Source organism: Mesoplodon densirostris, chromosome X, assembly GCF_025265405.1.
Source record: "Mesoplodon densirostris isolate mMesDen1 chromosome X, mMesDen1 primary haplotype, whole genome shotgun sequence".
NCBI classification, from domain to species: domain Eukaryota; kingdom Metazoa; phylum Chordata; class Mammalia; order Artiodactyla; family Ziphiidae; genus Mesoplodon; species Mesoplodon densirostris.
In genome coordinates, this window is record NC_082681.1 from 108,886,241 (window position 1) to 108,912,877 (window position 26,637).

The window sequence follows — 26,637 nt, forward strand, 5'->3', positions numbered from 1 at the left end:
GTACCTAGTGGTATCGTGTTGTTGCTAACATTTGGCCAGCAATTAATACATATCCACACATGAAGTGCTGATTAGTCTCTTCAATTTTATTTATTTATTTATTTTTCAGTCTCTTCAATTTTATACAGAGGAAATTGTGTTATTTAAAATTCCCGATCATTCAAGATTTCCTTGAAATATTCTGCTATTCTATGATTAGTCATGTATTCACTTAGTTTTTCAGGAAATGTTCATTTATGAGTGCCTACTATGTACCAGGAATGACTCTAGGTTGAACCAGACAGGCAAATTACTCATCTTCATGGGATGTTCGTGAAACTCATCCCTCTCAATGTGTGTGTTTTTGCATACTTTTTGGTCTCCAAATAATTCCTGATGAAAATAGTGCAAAGGGCAGAACAAGTGCAAAGCCCTTTGGCATCCTCCTTGAGACCACTCTCTACATTGATGCAGATTAATTAATTAAGTTTTGTTGTTAAAGAATGATACAGCTTTACCAAACTGGAGTGTCAATTTCTCCATGTTCACCATTAGAATTTCATGATTTTGTCAAATAAGTTGTTAAAATAAAAATGCCATGTCAACAAGCATTTATTTTATCCTTCGTAAACCATATGTTTTCAAAAGAGGAAGGTCTTAACCTGAGCCAATGGATGGGTACAAATTTGAGGGGAAACAATAAGACCAATATTTATTGAGCATTTATTATATACCAAACAACATTCTAACATACTTGACCCTCATAAAAGCTCTATGAGGTAGATATTCTTCTTATCCTCATGTTACACATAAAGAAACTGAGGCTCAAAGAGGAGAAATAACTTGCCCAAGATCCCTTAGCTGGTAAATGGTGGAGCCCAGGTCCAATCTAGGCATTCTCATGCAGGAGTTTTAGGCTCTTCACCAGAAGGTTAAAAACATTCTAAGCCTTGAGGGAGAGATACCAGGAGTTTACCAATAGACCTGTAAGAAAGATTGTATTAGGACCACTTAAATAAGGCTAGAAAGGTCCTTGGGACAAGATTAGGGGAAGCCTTGACTATCATGCTGGAGTTTGGACCTTATTTGACTTGTACTTCTTGAGCAGAGAAATAACATAATGAAAGCCATGGTTTTGGAATATACTGACCTGATTACAGTGCACAGGATAGAACTGGTGAGGTGGGAAGGATTATAGCCCTGTAAGGAGGCTATTGCCTTAGCTCTTGTGTGAGGACTAGGAGAGATGGTGTGTCTGGGAAAAGAAAGCAAGTGAATCATGGTGAATGAATTGGCAAGTATTTGGTATTTATTAGACATTAGAGTGAAGTGCTGGAAAATAGCATGACTCATGTTTTAAGCATGGATGACTCAGAAAAAAAAAAGGTCTTGTATTTACAGAGCTAGCAAAGTTGATGTTGCAAGCAGTTTGGGGGAAGATAATAAGCTCATTTCTAGACATGCTGAACTTCAAGTGAGAAATCAGGTGGCTACTGAGAGTCTAGATTGAAATTCAAAAGTGAGGTCACAGCTAAAGAGGAATATTTGACAGATATTATGAAAGTTATAGTTAAGTTTTGGGAGATAGTACAATTTATTAGGGAAGGAGTATTGAGAGAGAGGTACGGATGCCCAAGTTTTGAGCCTTTGAAACTACTGTATTTGAGTATGTGGAGGAAAGATGAGTTAGAGGGGAAGCAAGTGTAGGAGTAAAACAGATAAATCTGCCTGCAAATGGACCCATGTTATTTTAACCTCCAAGTACTCAAAAAGTTATTTTAAATATTATTTATCTTCATATGTTCACAAAATCATATAGACCAATGCAGTTGCTCTTATTAAATGTTAGGAAATGTGCACAACAATTCAGTAACATAAATACCATCGAATTAATATTGTTTAATTATGATTCTAAAGGCTGCTACTCTTATAATATATTGTACAATATATGATTTTAAAGTATAGAAGTACGTTAAGAATACAGAGATTGAAACAACATTTACGTGCATATCTATAATATTAACAATCTGTACTGGTTCAAGAACATATTATGATATTTCAAATTTCAAATGTTCATTAGGATTTAAAAACTAGTATTGAAAATAAGTCCCTTTAAAAAGAGTCTATAAATTCTTTCTGGCATGTGTAGAAGTACCCAGAAGATAAGTGCTTATTCATGTTTCTTGTGTAAAAGTACCTAGAAGATAAGTGTTTATTCATGTTTCTTCCTGTGAAAATTATGTTCTCATGGATAGCATTTGATGTTTCACTTCTTCATTAGTAACTAAATACCTTCAGATATTTGGTTTTTCCTTGACACTTATCCCTATTGTCCTCTAGGAGATGCTGTCTCATAAATAAAGAGTAAGACTATGACTAGGAATGTGTTGTGGAAGAGTGGGTGGGGACCAAACTTGATGAATGTGTCATTCTGGCATTAAGACAGTGGGTGGTTTCTCAATTGGTTTTACAAGTGGAAAATGTTTAGCTCTGTAAGAAAATAAGATTTCTATTTATCACCTGTGAGTTTTCAAAAGCTATCAGATATAAAATATTTTCTAGTGTTTTAATGCAAAGAAATTGAATACAGGGTATAGATAATAGAATAAACATTTATGTTATTAACTGTTTAAACTTTAAATCTTGCCTATTCTTTTGAATATATATTTGATTTTCAATGTATTTTCATTAGTCACTCCTCTTCAAGTGGTTTCTTTAGAAAAACAGGGATTTTAAAGTTTTTTGAGACTATGGTCATTATGAATTTCAAAATCAAAGAAACTGTGATGTTTATAAGTTTGGAAAACACATATTCAGATTTTTCATTTGACATATTCAGGGTTCATTCTTTTGAATTTTTTTGTGCTACCAAATAAAGGATGCCTAAGGCAAACTAATGACATTTTTTTTTTGTCTTATGGGAGCATGCCTGTCAATTCTGCCATGCTAAAAATGTCATTTAAAATATCTAAGCAGATTGCAGTGTAGTTTTTCTGAGGATAAGGAGACAATTCTGCATTTCCAACTGATGTTACTGTTGTTTGATGAATAAGGCAATTTCTGATAAGAGATTTTTACCCAAATGGTATTTATATCAGAATATTTAAAATAAGATCAAATTCAACTTTAGAATATTAACAATTAGACCAGCCAAATATATGGAAATTGACTTTTGTTGAAAAACCAGAATGATGAATTGCATTATCTTGTATGTATATTTGGCTCTGATGATGTTAAATGTCTTTATTTGCATCCCCAGGTACTTTCCCAGTTGTAATTCAACACTTTCATAAAATATAATATGGAAACATAATGCATGTCATTATTTTAGCAACAAGAGGTTGAACAAATGTATTTTTGTCTTATATTTCTAATAAAAAGTAATTTTGATTTAAATTAGCACTATCTTTTTTTTTAGGCCTCCATTCCTTTGAAGGAATTGGAGCAGTTTAACTCAGATATACAAAAATTGCTTGAACCACTGGAGGCTGAAATTCAGCAGGGGGTGAATCTGAAAGAGGAAGACTTCAATAAAGATATGGTAAATTGGTTGTGATAAAATTGTGAATGAACTAGGAATGAAAATGAATAAATATTTGGAAAGAAATTATATAACACAAGTCTCCAACTAAATGCTCAGAGCATACCTTGCACATTTTGTGATTCTAATGATTTATTACAAGAGCAAAGTATTCTTGTTGAACTGTCATTATGAATGCCAAATTACTATGGTATGGACATACAGGAGCACTTACAGATTCTAATAAATAGCCCAGCAATTTTGCTTTGACCTGTGCTCAAAGGACAAAATGTAATGGATGAAAAGAGTCAAATCAGAAAATAAACTAAACTTAATAAAAAACACAACCATCATAGATGACTGATATTTTGTGTCAATGCCATTTTTGGTAGTATAACATTTATTTTGGAGAAGGGGCAATTACACATGATATAAACATTGTTTATTAAAGCTTACCACAAGGTGGTTTTATAAAAAAGTTGAATAAGTAGTGTAGTATATATCTAAAATATGTATAAATTCATGCTGCTTATTTCATGGGAATAAAAAAATATAACCATGTGGGCTATTCCCAGACTCATAACTTTCTCCTTAAACCCTGATTAATTTCAACATGTCTTTTACATTTCTCTCTAGCTTGAATATTTCTGCATCACATCCCTTTTCACTGACTTCTTTTTCTCCCTCCACCCCATTTTCACAGTTTCCTTTCCCCTCTCACAGCCATCACCTATATGGCAATCTTAACCTTTGCGTATATCATGCTAGAGATTTCTCAGACATGTATCGATGCTAGCGACTTCTCAGACGGTGCTTGAAAATGATATCAAAAGGCAAATTATAAATTGTAAATAATAGGTATGTGAAGCAGTAGGAGAACCATTTCCACCAATCTTAGTTCTCATTGGTATCAATTCTGACTTCCTGGAGCTGCCTAAATCAGTACTCCCCACGTATGGGGTTTGGTGGCCTTGCCAACTCAGCTCCTGGAAAGACAAGAAGAGCCTTTCCAAGATGCTGAGTTACTGCTACCTCTCCTTCGTGTCAAAGAAGAAACCAGAGGGCACCGAGGTGGAAAAGAGTGCTACTTACCTCTTGGGCTGTTCACCAACTCTGCCCTCTAGCTCTCAGCTGGTGTGGGGAAAGAAATGAAGTGGGAGCTTTTGTTAGTTTATTATTTTTGTCCTCAGCCCCAGGAAATGTTGCAGACATTTTAAAGACATATTTTTTAAAAGTAAGGTCTTTCACAGACTATAAACATAAATGTCTATGTTATATTATTTTATTAGACTAGTAACTGGCAAATCTCAGATGAAAATCCTATTTCCTCTAAAGAAATGAATAGTTCCTCAGTTGTGTGTAGAAGTTTACATATGCATTACAGAATTAAATATGTAACATTGAATACCATGGATGATTATTCACACACATACATGTGAATTTTTAAAAACTGTCTAATATTTGTTATTCTTAGTTCATCAGAGTACCTTGGGTACCATAGCAATGTGAACCTCCTTGATAGACAGTTTTCATATATTGAGTTGAAAGGAAGATAGGAAAATAGAGGTGAAAAATCACATGGTCACATATGCTACTCTATTAAACTAACACTTATTCAAATAATTTTATTTCAAAGTAAATAAAATAAAATAATCTTAGAGTCTAAAAACCAAAATGCATATTGAAAATGCTTAAAGTCATTTTTCTAATCCATATTTTAATACTTACTTAATTGTATTTATTTAAAAATAACATGCATATATGACATTTTTTAGAAATTAATTAACTGCAGTATTTGGCAACAATTGATCACATCATTTTTTACTAATGCCCTAATATTTGTTCTAAATTTGGGCATTTAGGTTATTTAAAGCAGAGGTCATTAGAAATCAGTGTCCATTTAAAATAATGTATTTTCACTTAGGAGTGTGTGTTAAAATGTTAAGCTTTGTTGTCATCTCACACTCACACGGCAACATCTGTATTCCTCTGTGAATTAGCATTATAAGTGACAAGTTTAGTTTGCTTCTATCAACTTTTTTAATTTCTAGAAATGCACTAAAAATCAAAGCCAAAAGAATGCTTTCATAGCAGTTCACTTGTCTGAAATGTTGAAGTACCTTATTCCCCCATCTTCCTACATATGACTAATCACGTGTCCTTTTGAACTAGGCAGGAGGAAACTTACTTCTTTTAAAAGTTAAAGTACAACATATAAAAGAAAAACTATGAGTGCAGTATCTTAGGATACTGAAAGTTTTAAATTGGATTTTTTGTGTGTTTAAATAACATGTTTTATTATCTCTGTTAACGATGTACAGCTTTCTTAAAACCAAAATGAAGACTGTACTTGTTGTTTTTAATCAGAGTGAAGACAATGAGGGTACTGTAAAAGAATTGTTGCAAAGAGGAGACAACTTACAACAAAGAATCACAGATGAGAGAAAGCGAGAGGAAATAAAGATAAAACAGCAGCTGTTACAGACAAAACATAATGCTCTCAAGGTATTAGAGCTAAAATTATAATATACCTTGCCTATGTTTTTATTTTTTCATGTGTAGGGTAAAACTCTTGTGCGTAAATAAAATCTGCTTAAGAATCTTAGTCAACAGAAACACATTTTTTTTTCTGTTCAATGTCTGTGTTTTATTTAACATTTTTGAGTGCTGTCTTTGATTTTGAAAGATGTGTTGCTTAGAAGTTGGGTTTTTTTTTACTTAGACAAATTTTTCTGAGTAGTAATAGAAAGATATTAACGTGCATCATTCATAGTGTTCATATATTTAATTTCGTAGTATAATTTATTTTTGTAAGTTATTTTTACATTTGTCTTGGAAAACCTACTTAACTGCCAGAATAAACAACCTGTATATTTTTTAGGCTTTCTGCTTGCGATATTTTATTGATTTGATTTAGAGTAGGTCCACTTTTTTGGTAAGCTAGTATTTGTTTAATACTTAATTTTTTTCAGTTAACTTCATTTTGCCTTTAAGAGAGTCACTCTTTGCAATTAACTAAGCATTTATAAGTCTAATTTCATTTATATAGGAGTCCTCTAAAATAATCTTAATGTCCTTGAAGAAGAACTGGTACTCTTATGTTAGCCAGTGATAGCATATAGCTTCAAGTACCCATGTAACTCATCTGGATTTGTGCAGGAAGGACAAAATAGAATATTATCTAGTATCTAGAAATAGTATCTAGAAAGTTCTTGAGAAGAGACTGGACATGTGAAGAATTTTGTGAAATAACCTTTTATTTTTTTAATGTACTTTTCAATATTCACTATTTGCATGCATGGCTGATTTTTCTAATACTGTTAATTGCTGAGCTTTTCATTGTAAATCACTCTTTTAGAGCTATGTAGCCATGGATACATGGCTACAAGGTGGATCCACCTTGTAGGTGGATAGAGTCTGCTTTCTGTATGCAAATAAGAGTATAAAACCTTTCCCCATATAGTCAGACAAGCAAATAAACACTGCTGAGAATGTAATTACACAATATTGTGCCTGCAGGGAATCCAAAAGGAAAGTCTAATTGGCCAGCAGGTTTTCTGAAGGTAACTGCTGATAAATATAGTAACTAGAAAAGGCCTCTTCCCCGAGGGAGTGCAAGAGCAAGCCATAATGTGCTCAGAAAATCAGAAAGCTGTGTAATTCACATGCTTCCAACCGTGACCAAGCTTTTAGAAGCATCTACACTGGTCATATGATATGTGTCCTACTGAACAGCAGTGTTTAATGGTTATCTGGCATACCTGTAAAGAAATCTCTATAATGTCTCTTAATACCTTTACACATTACACATCACCTGTGCTTAGGAAATAAAAGGAGTTTCAGATTTTATGACCACAGGGCCTTTCTCTTGGCAAAGATGTGAGTTGTGTCACCAGTAAGGCACGGCTCAACTCTCATTCGCGTGGCTGTATCTTGGTACCTTTGAAAAAAGCAGCATTCCATCTGGCTCATCCCAGGCATTTAATACCTCCACAGGAGCTTTAGAAATTCAACTAAAAATGTAAACTGGAGTAAATTTTACATCCTCAGTTTTAAACAAAATGCAGAATGAAATCGAGATCATTTTTGAAAATATATGTTAAAAGTGATTAATGAAAATCTACTCCACTTGCCAAACCAATCTACCAAATTCAATTGTTAATCTGCCAAGTGGCTTCAATTCTAGTCCTTATGAAATATTTCAAAGAAGGTAAAAACTTTCCAATGCAATGAATATTTCAGCAGTCCTTTGGTATTCATTATTTTCTTTGGCTCCAGCTATATCTGTACATGAAACCCTAATTGCTACTGCTCTGAAGAAATGAAAGCTGTATCCTGAGCTCTTACGTTCCCTTGTGTTATCGTAAAACAGCATTACAACAAATTCTATTAATCAGGGAAGACATTGGGTGGTTTTGTAAGGAGTAAGATGATAAACTTCCCCCCCTTTGTTGATTTAGTAAGCAGTCACCCTTATTTATCTCATCAGGTTGATTGGAAACCATGCACTTTCCCTTTTCTTTTCTAAATAATTTTATCATTTTGCATTTGGATTTGTTACGATGAGAAAAAGTTTGCCGTAACATTTAAATTGTCATTTTCATGTACACTCACAGGTATACATTTTTCACACTTGAATATATATAGCTTGAAGCAATTTATATGCTAACTAAGAACACTTTATATTTCTAATCACAAAATATTAATGGCCTATGAAACTATTTTATAGAGAGTTTTAAGATCATGAGTGTAAGTTGCTTGGCTATATAAACTTAAAAATTTGAACCTAGGGCTGAAGATATCAATTTTAGAATTTTTACCGATTTTAAAATTCAAATAAAAACTCATTAAGTTTGTACAAGTTTGTAGTTAACTCAGTTGAATGCACATATTAAATTATTTCACATACTCAACACGATAATTTAGTTGACTCATTAAGAGTTAATTAAATGTGAAAAAATTTCTAAACAAGTTTGAACATGCTAAGAGAAAATACTTGAAGTGGGTTGTTCAGGTTTCTTAGCTTCATGTACATGGGTCCTGTCACATGAATACATAATTTAATCATCTATTTGTATGTTTAGCATTTAAATGTGAACTTAACTGAAACTGAACAAGAAGATGAGGGACCCAAATTATTTTTAAATGACTACAGCCAGAAGTGTAATATACTTATATATTGATATTTTAATAATATCTGCACCATGAACAGGATTTGAGGTCTCAAAGAAGAAAAAAGGCTCTAGAAATTTCTCACCAGTGGTATCAGTACAAGAGGCAGGCTGATGATCTCCTGAAATGCTTGGATGACCTTGAAAAAAAATTAGCCAGCCTACCTGAACCCAGAGATGAAAGGAAAATAAAGGTAATGTTGTTTTAGAATGTCAATCCCAGATTTTGTTGCTACAGTTTAATTTATTTAACTTAACCTGTATGGATCATTTTTGAAGTGTTGATGTTGTTTCCTCTATTAGTGTTCTCCCCAATTTGATGCATTTCTTTGTATTTTGTTTGTTTGTTTTAGTAAATGTATAAGTGTTTTTCAATTGACATAATGTTGAATGAATAAGATGTTTTATTCTTAGACAATGTAAAATGAATTAAGAAATGTCATATGTTTTCTGGTAAAATTGTAATTGACTCTGTGTATCTTTGTTCCAGATGAACAAATGACTTATCGGTATATGGACGACTTCTATCTCATGTTAGCACATTCATTTCATCAGAGCATCTTCACACATCAGTGTCAAATCTCTATAGATTTATTTGTTGCATATTGTCTGAAGATGTTTTTTCTGTTATTATTTTACACTCTTTATTTTGCTTCATTCTCTGTTGAGTTCCTCAAAACTCTAAAAAGGAAATAAATTACTTATTCACTTACCCTCTAAATTATATTCTATATGGATGGTCCCTAAGAAATAATGAGTAATCACTCCAATTTGGGTCAGCCCCAACACACTAGAGGAATTGAGAAGAAAGAAAACTGTTAGATCAATTTCAGTATTATCTCAATTAGAATATGTAAAACTGAGCATTCAAAAGATAACTGAAATAATATTTGGATTCTTGGGTGAAGATGACAGTGATGGCTTCCATACTTGTAAATTATGAAAAGTGACAATAAAATGACAACAGCCTATGAAATTTCTGGGACAGGTATGTGCTGCTTATAGGTTGATTAATGTGGTTAGCTAACTGCCCTGGGCCCTGTATTGGTTTTGCTCAATAGGAAATTGATCGTGAGTTGCAGAAGAAGAAAGAGGAGCTGAATGCAGTGCGTAGGCAAGCTGAGGGCTTGTCTGAGGATGGGGCAGCAATGGCAGTGGAGCCAACTCAGATCCAGCTCAGCAAGCGCTGGCGGGAAATTGAGAGCAAATTTGCTCAGTTTCGAAGACTCAACTTTGCACAAATTGTGAGTTGTTATTGGCAAACCTACATATGTGTTTGCAACTACTACTCTAATAACAGAGGCCTACTAACCAATAGAAAAAAATCTGGGTGCAATTTCAAAGTGCTAATATGCAATCTGAAAGTGAGTAGTTCCCCCTCACTTTGGGCTTCTGCAACACTAGTGGTTAATTTTTCAGATTAAAAACATAATCCCTTAACAGATCATAGGAAACAGCCCCCTTATCAAAAATGAAAAATACATCTTAATTTCTTTTGCCACATCATTTTTTCATAACACTAGAAATGTGAATTTGTCAATTTATCATACATTTACTTTATTTCAGCATCTAATCCAAAAATATGTATTGCTTTCCTGAGACCATCCCATGCTAATTTTACTTTCTTAATGTATACATGGTAAATAATAAATCTTTTGTGAAACAACTTCTTATACCAACTTGCACAAGGCCTTGTTATCTCATTGACTTATAGAATAATAGCTTAGTCCTCATACCTCGCTTAGCTGCTCAATGGGTTAAAAGGCTTATTAGAAGGATTGTATGCCTAGTAAGATTGTTAATAATTGGTAGCAGGTTGAAAAATATCAAATATTGTTACTACTGAACTATTATAAGCCAAAAGGAAAAGAAACAACCGCTCTTCTTTCTTTCAAAAAACTGGATGGAAATTTTGTGATTCCCTCTTTAAAAATACAATTCATAATCGTAAGCTTGGTCTTTTTAGCTCTTTATCTGTAGTAGGGAATAAACCATAGGGATTTTCTAAGAGGTACATTTTTGTTCCTATTCTGAGATATTGTAAAGTGAAGCAGAATGGTCACCACTCTGTCATTATGCAAAGACAGTGCTCCTCACAAAACCAGGGTCTGAAAGTCTGGAAAATGAGGCTTTGTAATTATGTTAGGTCGACTTACATGAAACAACAGATATTCAACCCTTTTTGACCTATGTTAATGACAGTTGCATTCGTTTCGACCCATAGGTGAGACTTTCTTGGGAATTTCTTCTGTGATGTTGTTGATTCCATTTAATACGGGGTAAATGTTTGAATATGTCTTAAACAATTAATATAACTTTATTTTATAAGCATATAATTTTGTTAATGTTGCTTATTAACCAAGGGAAAAAATACTGCATATTGTTACTTCTTTTAACGTGTTAGAAAAATCCATGAATACACTGTTTTCTAAGAAATCCAGTACCTTAAGATTTAATAGTAGCTGAATATTCTGAGAAATTGGAAGTAGTAATGTAAGGTATGTTGAAACTATATTACATTTAAAGTCCAATACTAGCTCATTGCACATTTCAGCCTATTATCCTTCATAGTAGATATTATGAGCATAATATGTCATAAATCACTCAAGCTTACACTAACAGAAAGCCTGTGTCTGTGGATGCGGAATGAATTGAAAGATTAAGGCAACCATAAAGAAAATTTAAGTAAAATATTCTTGCCTCGATTTAATACATCATTTAAGTCCTCCACTTTGAATTATCTTACTACTCACTATTTTCTCCATTCCAATTTCCCCCATATCTTGACACACCCAGGATTAATTTTTTTTACAACTTAGTCAAGGTAAGTTATTAACACTTTATAGTTAAATAGACACAAGATCAAAAATCTCCATAAACGACTCACTTAAAATGCCATTGTGTCCTTGCACATAATAGGTTCTAACAAATATTTGTAAAACGTAATAATGATTGGTGAAATAAAGTAAGGATAAGAGAACCAGTGTAGAATTTTTAAAATAAATTATAGTAAGATACTATAATATATTTTCTTCATAAAACATCTCTTCTTGATTTTATATCTGAAGGATCCAAAATTCAGAAGGTGCCTTGCTTGGGGAAAATATTTTATGTTAACTTTTAACTTTCCATGATAATAGAAGCAATAACAATATGCATGAAGAATAATCCATTTAATATTACAATTATATTTAGCTTTGGATTTTTATTAGACCTGAAAGATGATATAGATAGATAGACAGACAGACTGATGGATAGACAGATAAATCTAAGATGTATCTTTATATTCCACTGATTACTAATACATATTAAAAAACTGATTTCACATGTCCACTGGTTAGAGTCATCTTTCCCAATTAATCTAAGGTGAGGATATTTGAGATAGCCACAAGGAAACAGCTTAACTAAAAGTTATGTTAGGGGTAATCCTACAATGGCTCTGATGTAGCACAGGTAGTCATAGCTTCACAATTTCTTTCCTCCTCTTCCATTGCCCTTCTCTATTTCTTCCATCTTTCTTCTTCTCAAATGTCCCTTTTTATTTTCTCTGTATATAAACTCTAGACTTTCTTTGGACTCAGGGATTTTTCAGTTGATCTTTCATATCTTAGCAGTAGTAATTCAAGATGGTAGGCAGTACTATGAAGTGCTTAACATTTGAGAACGGAGTTTAAAATGAGAAATCAATTGTCTTTACTTTAGAGATAAAGACGCAGAAATGGACTAAGCAGTGTAAAATTAGTGTACTTCAGGGACTATGTCCAGGTCAGAGTTATATATGGCAATAGTAAAGCTCAGAAAAGCCATAGAACTTTGTCTCAGGGAGCCATGAAGCGCAGCCCCAGGCCAGGTAGGAGTGCAGACCAAATCAGAGAAGAGAATATCTGCAAATCATTGTCCTCAGGACAATCCTGGAGAGCAGAAAGAAGGGAAAACAGACTGGGAGAAAGCAGGTAAGATTTTCTCCAGGTATTGAGCATGTTGAAGCCCCCACCTTAGTTAGGAATACAAGACATTTCTAATGTAGTTCCTGTTGGCTTAGAGACCTGGCTGTTCAGTGAAGACCAAACAACGACTGTAAACTGAACATAAGGAATGTTTTCTGTAGGATGTTTTACAACAGCAGTGTGGTCTAGTAAAATAGACGACTCCCTGGGATGAACAGCCCTGATTGTGAATCCCATTGATTCCATCTGCAGGTTGTATAATCACCAGTCAGTCTCTCCCAGCCTGGTTTCCTCCATCTCTACCATGGGGATGAGGATGTTTGTGTTAATGAAATATATGTAAAATACCCACTACATTATAGAGGTTAAGTGAATCAATTTTTTTCTTCCTCTTCCTGTATATAAGTTAACATTGGAAAGGAGACACATTATTTTAAAAATTTATAATATCTTTGTAGGTCATTAAGAGAATTAGGCTCGGTGGGTACCATAGATTTAAAATGTTATTGGGACTTCCCTGGAGGCGCGGTGGTTGAGAATCCACCTGCCAATGCAGGGGACATGGGTTAGAGCCCTGGTCCAGGAAGATCCCACATGCCGCGGAGCAACTAAGCCCGTGCGCCACAACTACTGAGCCTGTGCTCTAGAGCCCGTGAGCCACAACTGCTGAAGACCATGCGCCTGGAGCCCGTGCTCCGCAACAGGAGAAGCCACAGCAATGAGAAGCCCCGTGCACTGTAACGAAGAGTAGCCCCTGCTCACCGCAACTAGAGAAAGCCCCCTCGCAGCAACGAAGACCCAACGCACCCAAAAATAAATAAATAAAATAAATTTATAAAAAAATAAAATGTTATTAACAACAGATAGATCTATTTTGTTCAATGTAAATTACAAATCAGACTCCGTAATCTTTGGCCAGTAGTTTTGCTTAGAGTCACAAAATATTTGCAGGAAATTTCATACAAAGCTGGTGATTCTACCAATGAAGGCATAATTCTCCATGAACTTGGCAATAGAGCATTATCTAAATTATTTTCTATAGCAAGGTAAAGAAAAAGAGGAAAAAACATAAAGGCTTTGAAAATTTCTTAATAGAAAACTATGCATAATTTTATTAAGCTTAATTTTAGCATTAGACAGTTAACCTCAGAAATCCCAAGAAAATACAACCACAAAATTGCACAGTGAGGGTATATAACAACCCGGAGCTTATGTGAAACTCCTGAGCAAAATAAGCTCACAGACTAAAATTACAATGGATATAAAAAGATTCCTTTTGTGAGTGATGTTAACACAACAAAAAATAAAAGGAGTATACACACCTGAGGAAATTAGAGATAAGATAGTCAGTAAAGGACATGAAATTGTGTTTTTTAATGTTCAAAAAGATTTAGACAATAAGGATGGAATGGAATTCTTACAATAAGAACAGGCCATTTTGAAGAGTGAATAGGAAACTGATAAAATAGAGTCTAGAAATTAACATATAATTATTGAAATAATAAACAACTTTTTAATGGTGGATCCATTGTAGAATAAAAAAGAATATATTACGTGAAAGATGATGAGGAAAATTTTGCTTTGCTGAAAATACTGAAAGATGGAGAGGATAGAATAAAAAGCTCAAACATATGCCTAAAAAGAGTGGAGACCCTGAGGAAGAGACATTATTTTATATAAATGACTGACATTTAACAAAATCGAATAAGTCTCCATTTACATGAGTCCTCAAATTTAATAAAGCTCAATTTACATGAGTCCTCAAACTGAATAAAGCTCAACCAGTGTGTAATAAATAAAAACAAGTTCACACCTAGCAAGGTCTGCATGAAACCCAGAACATCAACGATCAGGAAGATCATCATAAAAGCTACCAGGGACTAAAGGCAGAAACTGCTGCAGGCTGGCTGACTTTTCCTCAACAATAGATGTTAGAAGAAAATGGAATAATATCTTCAATGTGCAAGGCAAATGTTCAAAAGAATTCTGCCAACTGTGATTCAAGAATGAAGACAAGATATTTTCAGATATACAAATATTTTCAGATAAAGGAACACTAAGAGAATACATTACCTAAGATTCTTGCAGAAAGAAGTACTAAATGATGTGCTAGTGTAAAAAGGAAAATGGATCCGGAGAGAAGGAGCAAGCTATATAAAGGTATATAAAATGATTTTCTATATATAAAAAAAGGGAAAAAATTATCTTGTAATTAGTTACTAAAATTGTGGCAATTTCTGCAAAGGAAAACATTGAGTGCTATGAGAATATAAAAGTGATTTGATCTTACAGCAAGGAGAATACAATAAATAAAAAGCTTGTTCTAGAAGGTAGCAGCAAATATAAGGTTTGTGCCTAATGTGTTCAATGTGAATTATTGCCAACTATCATGTTTCTAGGAGGCAAAAAAAAAATGTAGTAAACCTTTGGAATAGGCATACATGCATGACCTGTCCCAGGAAGGGAAGCAAAAAAAAAAAATACAAAATACAAAAATACATCTTAGTGGAAGAAGGAAAAGCAATGTCCCTTTTCTAAATACAACTCCATTTACCCTGGATATCCCATGGCTTCAAATACCAAGTAAATAATACTGATATTCAACATTTTACATCCAACAACTTCTTATTCAACTTCTTATTTTAGATGCCTAACACGTATCTCAAACATAAGATAGCCAAGTCGAGAATAATTAATTTTCTCTCCTACATAAATTGGCTGCTACCAAGCTCTCCAGGTGTTAGTAAATTGCCCTTTCACCTAGGTCCAAAGCCTAGGCATCATCCATGATTCCTCTTTGCTCTTATATCATGCATGGAATTCACTTCAAATTCTGTTGACTCTACCTGCAAAATACATTTTTAATTGGACCACTCCTCAGTACCTTTATTGGAGAAACCTTAGCGTATTATCTTTCATCTTGATTACTTCAGCAGCATCTAATCCTTGCTTCCAATATTTTCCCACCTACACTACAGTCTCCTTAGTGAAGCCAGAGAATTCCTAAAGCTTATGTGAGATTCTCTCAAGCCCCTGCTGCTCACTACCCTTTTAATGAAATTTTACGAGCTTCTATGTAGTTTGGTTCCTGCCTCTCATACCTATATTAACTCCAGCTTTATCTCCCTTTTTTCCATTCTCCTGTCACAGAGGCATAAAAGTTTCTCCTCCATACTTAAACACACAGCATCATTTCCACCTCAGGACCTTTGTACATATTGTTTCTTCATGGAATATTTTCCACATAGACTTTTACATGGGTACTATAACTTACTTAGCCATCTTTTCATTTAGAAACAATGAATGTTTAGTGGAACTTTGATGTAGAATCTAGACAGGTAATACTTAATAGGTATTTTTTTCTATTTTAAAAATATTCTATACTCCTTATAATTATACATGCCAACTGGGAGTTTAAGACACCTCTTCAGAACGGCAGATTTTAGTACAGTTACTTCTGGAAGTGTGTATACTGAGAAAAGACAAAGTTCTTGAAACTTAACACTGAGGTAGTAAAGAGGGAATATGAGGATGATTATAACAACATATTGCAAAGGATAGCTTTTACTACATCAGAGTAAATTGTAGTAAGGTATTTTAACATTAAAAGTACACATTGCCAAAATATAGAACTTCTTGAAAAGTTGATAGAAAATTGTTAGATTTATTTAAATGCCACAAGAAATGCATTATACAAGTTAGTCCTTAAGTGAATAATTTGTAAAATGAAAACACTTTTATAGTGTAAACATTCCTCTACTAACTTTTAAAAATTGTTTGAATTTGAATAGAACTTTACATTTACAAAATGTTTTCATATGTATCTAGTTTGTTCCCACCAATAACCCTCTCGAGTAAGTATTATTTTCATTGTCATTTTCCAGAAAGGAAAATTAATCTAAATAAAGTTAAGGATATTGTCCAAGGGCACATGTAAGAAATGGAAGACACCTAACTTGAACTTAGTGCTTCCCAAGATACAGTGAGAGCTATTCAAAAGAAAGAAAAGATATCTAGCGTCCAAGTAAGTTTGAGAAACACTGGATTAAGCAAAGTTTCCTTAGTTTAGAATTTTACAGGGCTTTTGATATGCAAATGTGATTATGAATTTCTATGAGGGGAATGGATTCTGCAGACTTTCACATCTGGATAGTTGCAGTACAAAGGGGGAAATTTCATTTCAGTTTTATGATAGTATTCCTGTTTGAGTGATTGTGAAGAACTAATGTTCTTCAGAAAAAAAATTGGGAAAAACATCACTTTATCATTATGCTTTTGTTATTTAGGATTTTCTTAAAATGAAGCAGAGATGTACAAAAAAGTAATCACAAAGCTGCTTGCCATCACCTTATGTAAAATAATGTCTGAACCTAGATTTGATTCTGTACTACTCATTTTTTGTACATTTGCTTCTATCACATAATGATAACCATTTAATGTTGAGACCAAAATAAAGGGGAAACATACTTTTTGAATAATTGCTACATAGAATTTTTCTTTGCCTTGAAGTAACAACAAAGACCATCAGCTGCCAGTGCAAGATCCTTAGAGAATTTGGTAACATAAATAATTTTCTTATTTAGAGACAGAGTGCTCTTTAGTAAACAGAGTTGTGAATATAAAAGACTAATAATGGTTGCTAGGGAAATGGACCAGGAGGTAGCTGCTTATAAAATTTTCCTCCTGTGAGCTTCAATTTTGTAATTAACATATCACAAGAGTTAAGAAAAAAGAGATAAATCAAGACTCTATGTTTCTCTAGACTGTTGTGACCATAATAGTTACTGCCATTTCTATAGTAATTTTTTTTTCTGGTTTCTAGTTCATGTAAGAGAATCAGTTTAATGGTTGTTTAGTAAATAGAGTATGTTAAGCTAGAATCAACTTCCAGGAAGATAACAGTCTGATTGATTTCCTCACCCCTCATTTCAAATGTATGGAAATTCTAGATAAAATATAATTTTAAAACAATTTAGCTGAGCTTAAAATATGTGATGGAACCTCCCTTCTTCCTAGTTGCCATAAATGAGCACATCATCTCATGTGATACTGAGCCTGGATTGAGGGCCTCATGGTTAGGAGAAAGGTTTAAAGGCTTTTAGTAGAAAATATGTAGCGTTATAAAACATCTGCTAGAGATGTAAATGGAAACCCTGTCTAAATGTTGAATCTTCAAGGGCTTCCCTTGACAAGTAGAGGGGGAATAGATAAATCCAGCTCCCAAGGCCAGTTCACCTGGCAAGGATTCTGACTGGAGAAACAAATTTGTGAAAGTTATTTCTGAGTTGTGGGGAATCTGAATTTTGACACCGACCACAAGCCTCTAGACTCCTGAACTGAGAAATTAATATAAAATTGTTCCCAGATTGGTGAAATCCTTAGAGTCTTCTCACAGAATCATACAATAAATCACTCTTTTAGGAGTGTCCCACAGACACACGAACACTGAAGACTGGTTCACAACAAACTATTAGAACCCACATGAAGAAATAATATATTTTGACTTAGAGTTATCTAACATAACAATCAAGAGAATTAATGCTTCATGAACTTAAAATAATAGAAAACTACTGCACGCTCTAAAGTAAATATGTCGAAAATAAAATAGAGATCAAGGCATAAAATAAACTTTAATTTATAAAAATACTGACACATTTATGATGATAACACATTGAATAACACTTCTGGAAACCAAAAGCTAGTCATAGAAATAAAAAAAAAACTAAGAGTGTGTGTTAAACATCTAATTAAACAAACATGAGAAAATTAGAAAGTCATGATAAAATTATCAGAATATACCACATAAACATAAAAAATATGAAAATATGAAAGATTGAGAGAACAGAATAATAAGTTTTATGTCTAATATAATTGCAAAAGAAAATGACAGATTATGCAGGACACAATATTTGAGGAAAAATGACTAAAAATTTCCCAGATCATAAGAAAGGCATGAACCCACAAATAGAATAAACACATTGGTGTCCCAACCAAGATTAATTAAAATAAATCTATGAAAACATAAAGGATATATAAATACCTTATAAAAGACACAGGACATATACATATGTGAGCAGGAGAGGCTTATTTAACTGAAGGTTCTGATAATCAGTAAAAAATCTCCAAATTTCTATTGTATTGCTATTGCAAAATCAAGACTAGGCCACTGTTTATAAAGTGGATTCCACTCATGTTAGAAAAAATGATATTTTGTAATACCTCTTACGCTTGGAATAAGAAAACCTAGGATTATATCCTGCATCTCTCATTACCTGTGCAAATTGGACTAAATATTTGAGCCTCTGGATAAAGTTAATAACTCCTTTCTTATAGAAGTAAGAGAGATAATCAACCACCAAAAATGTTGAAGTTCCAAAATATATATTTTTTAAATTTTATTTATTTATTTTTGCTGCATTGGCTCTTCGTTTCTGTCCGAGGGCTTTCTCCAGTTGTGGCAAGTGGGGGCCACTCTTCATCGCGGTGCGCGGGCCTCTCACTATCGCGACCTCTCCCGTTGCGGAGCACAGGGTCCAGACGCGCAGGCTCAGTAGCTGTGGCTCATGGGCCTAGCCGCTCCACGGCATGTGGGATCCTCCCAGACCAGGGCTCGAACCCGTGTCCCCTGCATTAGCAGGCAGATTCTCTGCCACTGCGCCACCAGGGAAGCCCCCCAAAATATTTTTTATTAAGGTCACTGGTTTGAAGGACAACATGCAGAAGTTTCGGTGTCCAGAGTTCACACTGCTAAGTGTCCTGAGAAACCGAAAGCCAGAAACTTAAGGTATTCTGAGTTGGTAGTGTCCCATGTACCTAACAGAAGCAGATACAAATACATTCTAGTTTGACACTGCTTAAATCCAGACTTTAAATAATTCCCACAGATAAAGTTCTAAGAACATGCTTGTAGAATTAAAATGGCAGTTCCAATGAGGAAAAAAAGCAGTAGAATCCAACTCCTAAAGACAGAAGATAATGAATTAATCAGGTACAAAATGTAAAGTAAGCATGTTTAACTTTTTTAGAGTAGTAAAAGTTTGCATCAAAAGTGTGAATTAAGGACCAGAGATAATAAGATAATGACCAAGGAATTTTGAAAAGAATCAAATAGAACTTCAAGAAATTGAAAAATATAATAATTGAAATTAATAATTCATTGGACAAGTTAAGCATCAAATTAGATATAACAGAAATGAGAATTAGAAAATTGGAAGATAGATAAAATAAATTACCTAACATGCATAGAGACCAAAATATTAAAAAAAATAAAAAATTCAAAAAAAAGGATAAGAAAGGTAGAGAGAGAGAATGTCAAATATACAAGGAAAGCATGGAGTAAAAGTACAAAAGACACTATTTGAAGTGATAATTGCTTAGGGTTTTCCAAAATTAGTGAAAGTTCCAGTAGTCAGGTTGAAAATAAGTAAATATCAAGCCGTTTTCCTTTTTCATAAGGAAAGAAATACACCCATATACCATCATAATGAAGCTGATAAATTCCAAAGCCGAAGAGAGACAGCTTACCTAGAAAGTAATGACATGTATAATGACAGCTGATTTTAGAGCAATGATAAAAGCCAGAAAGTGATAAAATAATGTCTTCAAAAATGATGAAAGAAAAACCAGCTATGATTCTAGAATTGTATACTCATAGGAACTCTCGTTCTTTCAAGAGTAACATTGGGGCTTCCCTGGTGGTGCAGTGGTTGAGAGTCCGCCTGCCAATGCAGGGGACATGGGTTCGTGTCCCGGTCTGGGAAGATCTCACATGCCACGGAGTGGCTGGGCCCGTGAGCCATGGCTGCTGAGCCTGCAGGTCTGGAGCCTGTGCTCCACAACGGGAGAGGCCACAGCAGTGAGAGGTCCGCATACCGAAAAAAAAAAAAAAAGAGTAACATTGAAATAAAGATCTTTTCCGGCAAACAAAAACTGAGAGAGATAACCAGTGAGAAAGTCTCACTGAAGGATCCTCGGGGTTTTTTTCGTTGGTTGGTTGGTTGGTTGGTTGGGTTTGCTTTTTGTTTTGGGGGTTTTTGTTTTGTTTTGTTTTTGGAATTAGCCACTGTTAATGTATATTCAGTTATCAGTCTATACATCTTCATGTTGTGTTAAGATAATTTTATATCCTGGACTTTCACTATATATTATATCATATGTCTTTTTCTATGTTAGTAAAATGAAGTTCTGGAAACATTTTTAGAGCCTACATAATATTCCACGGCATGTATGCATCTCAGGCTTGGTTTGTAAACAGAAGGAGAATAACCCTAGATGGATAATTTAAGATGCAAGGGAGAATGATGAGCAAAGAAAATGCTAAACCAAGACAAAAGCCTGAAGAAATATTTCCTATATATAAATTTGTGTAAATTATGTACTAAAGTACAAAATAGGACTAAAATACTGGACATCAATGTCATATAGTATAGAAGGAAATTGGTTGGACTTCCTCACCTCGTTTACCTCCTTTCTGGATGTTCCTTCTCAGACTCCATTGGTGGTGCCTCCTCTCCTGTAATGTGGACATGCCTCAGCACTCAGTCCTTGGACATTTTCCACTTTCTATCTATACTCCCTGCCTTGCTTTTTTCATCCAGTCTCGTGACTTTAATACCAGGTTATAAGTTCATGACCACAACATTTTTTTTTTTTGAGTACATGGGCCTCTCACTGTTGTGGCCTCTCCCATTGCGGAGCACAGGCTCCGGATGCGCAGGCTCAGCAGCCATGGCTCACGGGCCCAGCCGCTCCGCGGCATGTGGGATCCTCCCAGACTGGGGCACGAACCCATGTCCCCTGCATCGGCAGGCGGACTCTCAACCACTGCGCCACCAGGGAAGCCCCATGACCACAACATTTTTATAAACAGACCACTGTTCTCCCCTGAACAATAGTGGCAACACTGCCCTTTCAAAATTTGGGGTACCCTTGCTTTCCTTTACCTATTCTCAACACAATAAACAGAGACATCATTTGAAAATATAAATCAGGTGTGCTTTATGTGATGAAAATGCTCTGATGGATTCCAATCTATTTTAGAGTAAAATCCAAAATCCTTACATGAGTTTTAAAGGATATATGACTTTGGCCCCTATTAGCTCTCTGGAGTTATCTCTTAGTACTTTACCTCTTATCCCCTCTGCTCTACCTACATTGACCTCTTCACTCTTCCTTGAACATATCAGGCAGAACCCCTTTGCACTGTATGTCCTAAGCCTAAAACTCTGTACCCCCAGTTCTCTATATGACCCCTTCAGTCTGCCTTCAAGTCTTTATTTGAAAGTGTTCTTCTTGGTGACACACTTCATCGACCCCTTCCCCATTTATTATTCTCCATAAAATGCATTACCAGGAATGTTATATTTTCACTCTTTATTTTATTATCTATCTCCCTCCCTATGATGAAAGCTCCAAAAATGCAGGGATTTTCATCTTTTTTTCATTTCTTTTCTCTTCTTCTTTTTTTTTTTTTTTTTTTTTTTTGCTGCTGTGTCCTCAGAACCAAAAGAAGTGACTAGCAAGTAGTAGGTACATAGTATATATTTGTTGAATGAATGAATCAATCAATCAATCAATCAATCAATGATGAATAAAATCATTGTAAGATCCTCTTAATGCTCAGGAGACCGTGCAAAATTCATTGTGCATGCTGATAATTTTAGAGTAACTATTAACCTGATAAAGAGTATAAAATTTTTGAAGTAGAGAAAAAATAAACATATAAACTATCAAAATAAAATAATCCAAACAGGAAACTGAGGCTTAAGAATACTAGTTAAATTGGCCAAGGAGAGTAAGCCACTACATTAACACAGGACTTTGATTTTTCTGCATCTCTCCAGACCAAAGCCATTACTGTGTGTGAAATAAGATGTCAATTGCAAGTTAATATTCTTGTAAGTTTAAACAAATTCACCATTTTATAAATAAGAGTTATACAATGTAGTACCTCAGAAATATTACCTCAAGTGATACTCTAATAGCACAATAAATTAAAAATATTAATATAAATGTGTTAAATTAGACTCATGGCTTACATTAACATGCACAGTTATTGTATAGTTAGGTTATGTCTATGTTAGGTACATAATTTTATATGTTATTTATCTTCTGAATTAAAGTTACAGTAAAGAACTATAGTCACAATTCAATTTGATGTCAAATATATAAACTTTAAAATAACATTACCTTTCTTATAGTAATATACTGTATTAAATTTTTCTATTGGAAATTTAACACAATCTTCTGGAGATATTATTGATGGTAAATATATTAATAATGATAGATTTTCCGTAAATGTTAGATACAAACACAAAATTGAGTCTGATGCATTATTGGAAGGTGCAGTTTTATTATGTAATTTTATTAGTAAAATTAGAATAAATGTACATCATTTTTGGTATCAGACAAAGTAGCTTATTTCACGAAAATTAATATTCTCTTTCTTGGAACGACACTATTTGAAACATGATTTTATTTGCTAGAACTATTTTGGAACAATCTGTTACAATTGTGATTAAAAACATTAAGCAAAGCTTATCTTTTCTTAGTCTATTGGAAATTATTATGAATATCAGTTATTTTGTTGTATGATAACAGATTTTCTGAGGCCAGTTGAGGCATGCAAGTCTAGATTTTTACAAAAAAGTATCTCTAGTCCTTATAACAACCTAAACAGACTAAAATTTGTCAAGCAACTTCCCTGAGTTCCCATAAAATTAAGAACAAGGATTCCAACATCAAGGTATAGTTATAATTATTAAATTAACAAAGAGATCTGTTGATGTTGTCCTTTTTAGGCGAGGTATTGTTTTATTATATTGGTTTCTTTTTATAATTTGTTTTTAATGAGAACCCCCTAATAATGACAAGGGTTCAGGAAAATTAGAATTCCATACACTTACTGGGAGTCAATAAAGAAACAAGTTTTATTTTGGATACATTGAATTGGTATTTCTTTCATTCAATAAATATTTATCTAGTGCCTCTCATGTGCCAGACAACACAAAACGTGAAAGAACATTGGTGAATCCATAGCAATCATACAAAAGACGTGATATTTGATAAATATAACTCATACAATAAAAAGGAAAAAAAGTACAAGAATTTATACACAGCAATTTGACCTCCGTTTGCAACATAACAATAAAAAGTGTAATTTTCTCCAATCTAAATTTGCTTTCAAAATATGGAACACCAGCTGGAAGGGAGCTCAGATGGCTTCTGCAGTGGGGTTGGTAATATCCTTCTGAGCATGCCCACAACAACTGGTTGAAATAATTGAATCACTCGCACCATCTGTGAATCATTCTGATTCTTCAGTGATTACTTAAGACCCTCATTGTATGGAACATATTCTTAGAACACATGAATAAAATTAATTCAAGTGTATAGCTTTCCTAACTTTGATTTTCATGAAATTAAAAAAAGGGTTACAATGTTTTCAAGTTTGCTAAGTTATCAGATATTTCTTCTGCCCTTTTTTATGAGCCAATGGCTTTTGAAACCTTAAAGTGTGTTTGAAATTTAGTTTTATTCTTACTGATACAAATGCATTTATTCACAGAGACTTCATTTACAACATAATTTTGCTTAAAAATTCTGTAATTTCTACCCTTTTATTTCTTTAATCTCTGAGTGTAATACTCAATAAGTAATAGCTATCTACTAGAGAACTAAATGAAAGTCCAAGCTGATTGCATTCTCAAACTTAACACCATATGCTATAATCATGAGCAATTTTTTTAACATTTTATTTTATATTGGAGTATAGTTGATTAACTATACTTGTGTTCGTTTCAGGTGTACAGCAAAGTGATTCAGTTATGCATATACATGTATCTATTCTTTTTCAAATTCTTTTCCCACTTAGGTTGTTACATAATACTGAGCAGAGCTCCCTGTGCTATACAGTAGGTCCTTGTTGGTTATCCATTTAAAATATAGCATTTTAAATATAGTAGTACATGTCGTGGTGACTAATCCGTGGATAAAAGGTGCATGACTAAAATGAAAAACAAGAGTCCATATCTGTGCAAATTTAAGATGTTTAAATTAATTCATAACTTAGAGGCATTATTAGCTAGATAGCTGGAGAGCAGTACATGGGCACTTTTGCCAAGATAAATCAACTGAGAAGTTTTCCAGGAGATCCATGCAAATAGTTTCCATAATAGTTACTACATTTTTATCTAATAGAATGTCTGGGTGGCAAAATATAAATAAATGAATTACTTAAGAAATACAGTAATCTGTAATGTTTACAACTCCCTTTATGATCTATACAAAATTCAATTTCTGTACTGCGATTAGTATCTACACTATCATAAATATACATGAAACATATGAATATCATTCACACTGTATTTTAGTTGCTAGCCACATATATAGACACATGTCACTGTTTTCTGTGGGGAAAATTATTTTGAGAGATCTCTACCCTTTCATATATTGGCTTCCCTAATGGACAACAGCCTAGTTAATGTATTGCCACAAAGACCTCCTCTTCTTCAAACTTGTCAAAATGCTTTCCACTTCAGAGTCTTTGCAATCGTACTTCCCTTTTCTTGTGACTTTCTTTCTTTAATTTTTGAACTTTATTTTTTTTATACAGCAGGTTCTTATTAGTCATCAATTTTATTCACATCAGTGTATACGTGTCAATCCCAATCGCCCAATTCATCCCACCACCACCCCACCACCACCACTGCTTTCCCCCCCTTGGTGTCAATATGTTTGTTCTCTACATCTGTGTCTCAATTTCTGCCTGGCAACCCGGTTCATCTGTACCATTTTTCTAGGTTCCACATATATGCGTTAATATACGATATTTGTTTTTCTCTTTCTGACTTACTTCACTCTGTATGACAGTCTGTAGATCCATCCACGTCTCAACAAATGACCCAATTTTGTTCTTTATTATGGCTGAGTAATATTCCATTGCATATATGTACTACATCTTCTTTATCCAGTCGTCTGTCGATGGGCATTTAGGTTGCTTCCATGACCTGGCTATTGTAAATAGTGCTGAAGTGAACATTAGGGTGGATGTGTCTTTTTGAATTATGGTTTTCTCTGGGTATATGCCCAGTAGTGAGATTGCTGGGTCATATGGTAATTCTACTTTTAGTTTTTTCAGGAACCTCCATACTGTTCTCCGTAGTGGCTATATCAATTTACATTCCCACCAAAAGGGCAAGAGTGTTCCCTTTTCTCCACACCCTCTCCAGCATTTGTTGTTTGTAGATTTTCCAATCATGCCCATTCTAACTGGTGTGAGATGATACCTCATTGTAGTTTTGATTTGCATTCCTCTAATAATTAGTGGTGCTCAGCAGCTTTTCATGTGCTTCTTGGCCATCTGTATGTCTTTTTTGGAGAAATGTCTATTTAGGTCTTCTGCCCATTTTTGGATTGGGTTCTTTGTTTTTTTAATATTGACCTGCATGAGTAGTTTATATATTTTGGAGATTAATCCTTTGTATGTTGATTCATTTGCAAATATTTTCTCCTATTCTGAGGGTTGTCTTTTTGTCTTGTTTGTAGTTTCCTTTGCTTTTCAAAAGCTTTTAAGTTTCATTAGGTCCCATTTGTTTATTTTTGTTTTTATTTCCATTACTCTAGGAGGTGGATCAAAAAAGATATTGCTGTGATTTATGTCAAAGAGTGTTCTTCCTATGTTTTCCTCTAAGAGTTTTATAGTGTCTGGTCTTACATGTAGGTCTCTAATCCATTTTGAGTTTATTTTTGTATATGGTGTTAGGGAGTGTTCTAATTTCATTCTTTCCCATGTAGCTGTCCAGTTTTCCCAGCACCACTTATTGAAGAGACTGTCTTTTCTCCATTGTATATCTTTGCCTCCTTTGTCATAGATGAGTTGTCATAGCTGTGTGGGTTTATCTCTGGGCTTTCTATCTTGTTCAATTGATCTATGTTTCTGTTTTGTGCCAGTACCATATTGTCTTATTACTATAGCTTTGTAGTATAGTCTGAAGTCAGGGAGTCTGATTCCTCCACCTCT

At 33.9% G+C, this 26,637-nt stretch overlaps 1 protein-coding gene across 1 annotated transcript in view; it reads left to right on the top strand.

Annotated features, from left to right (window-relative positions):
- DMD (dystrophin) overlaps positions 1-26,637 on the top strand; it is a 1,698,782-nt gene that overhangs the window by 459,029 nt on the left and 1,213,116 nt on the right. Inside the window, exons 33-36 of the mRNA XM_060087208.1 lie at positions 3,398-3,520; positions 5,867-6,004; positions 8,712-8,864; positions 9,732-9,914. Coding sequence (XP_059943191.1) covers positions 3,398-3,520; positions 5,867-6,004; positions 8,712-8,864; positions 9,732-9,914 — 597 coding nt within the window. The remainder of the gene's footprint in view (positions 1-3,397; positions 3,521-5,866; positions 6,005-8,711; positions 8,865-9,731; positions 9,915-26,637) is intronic.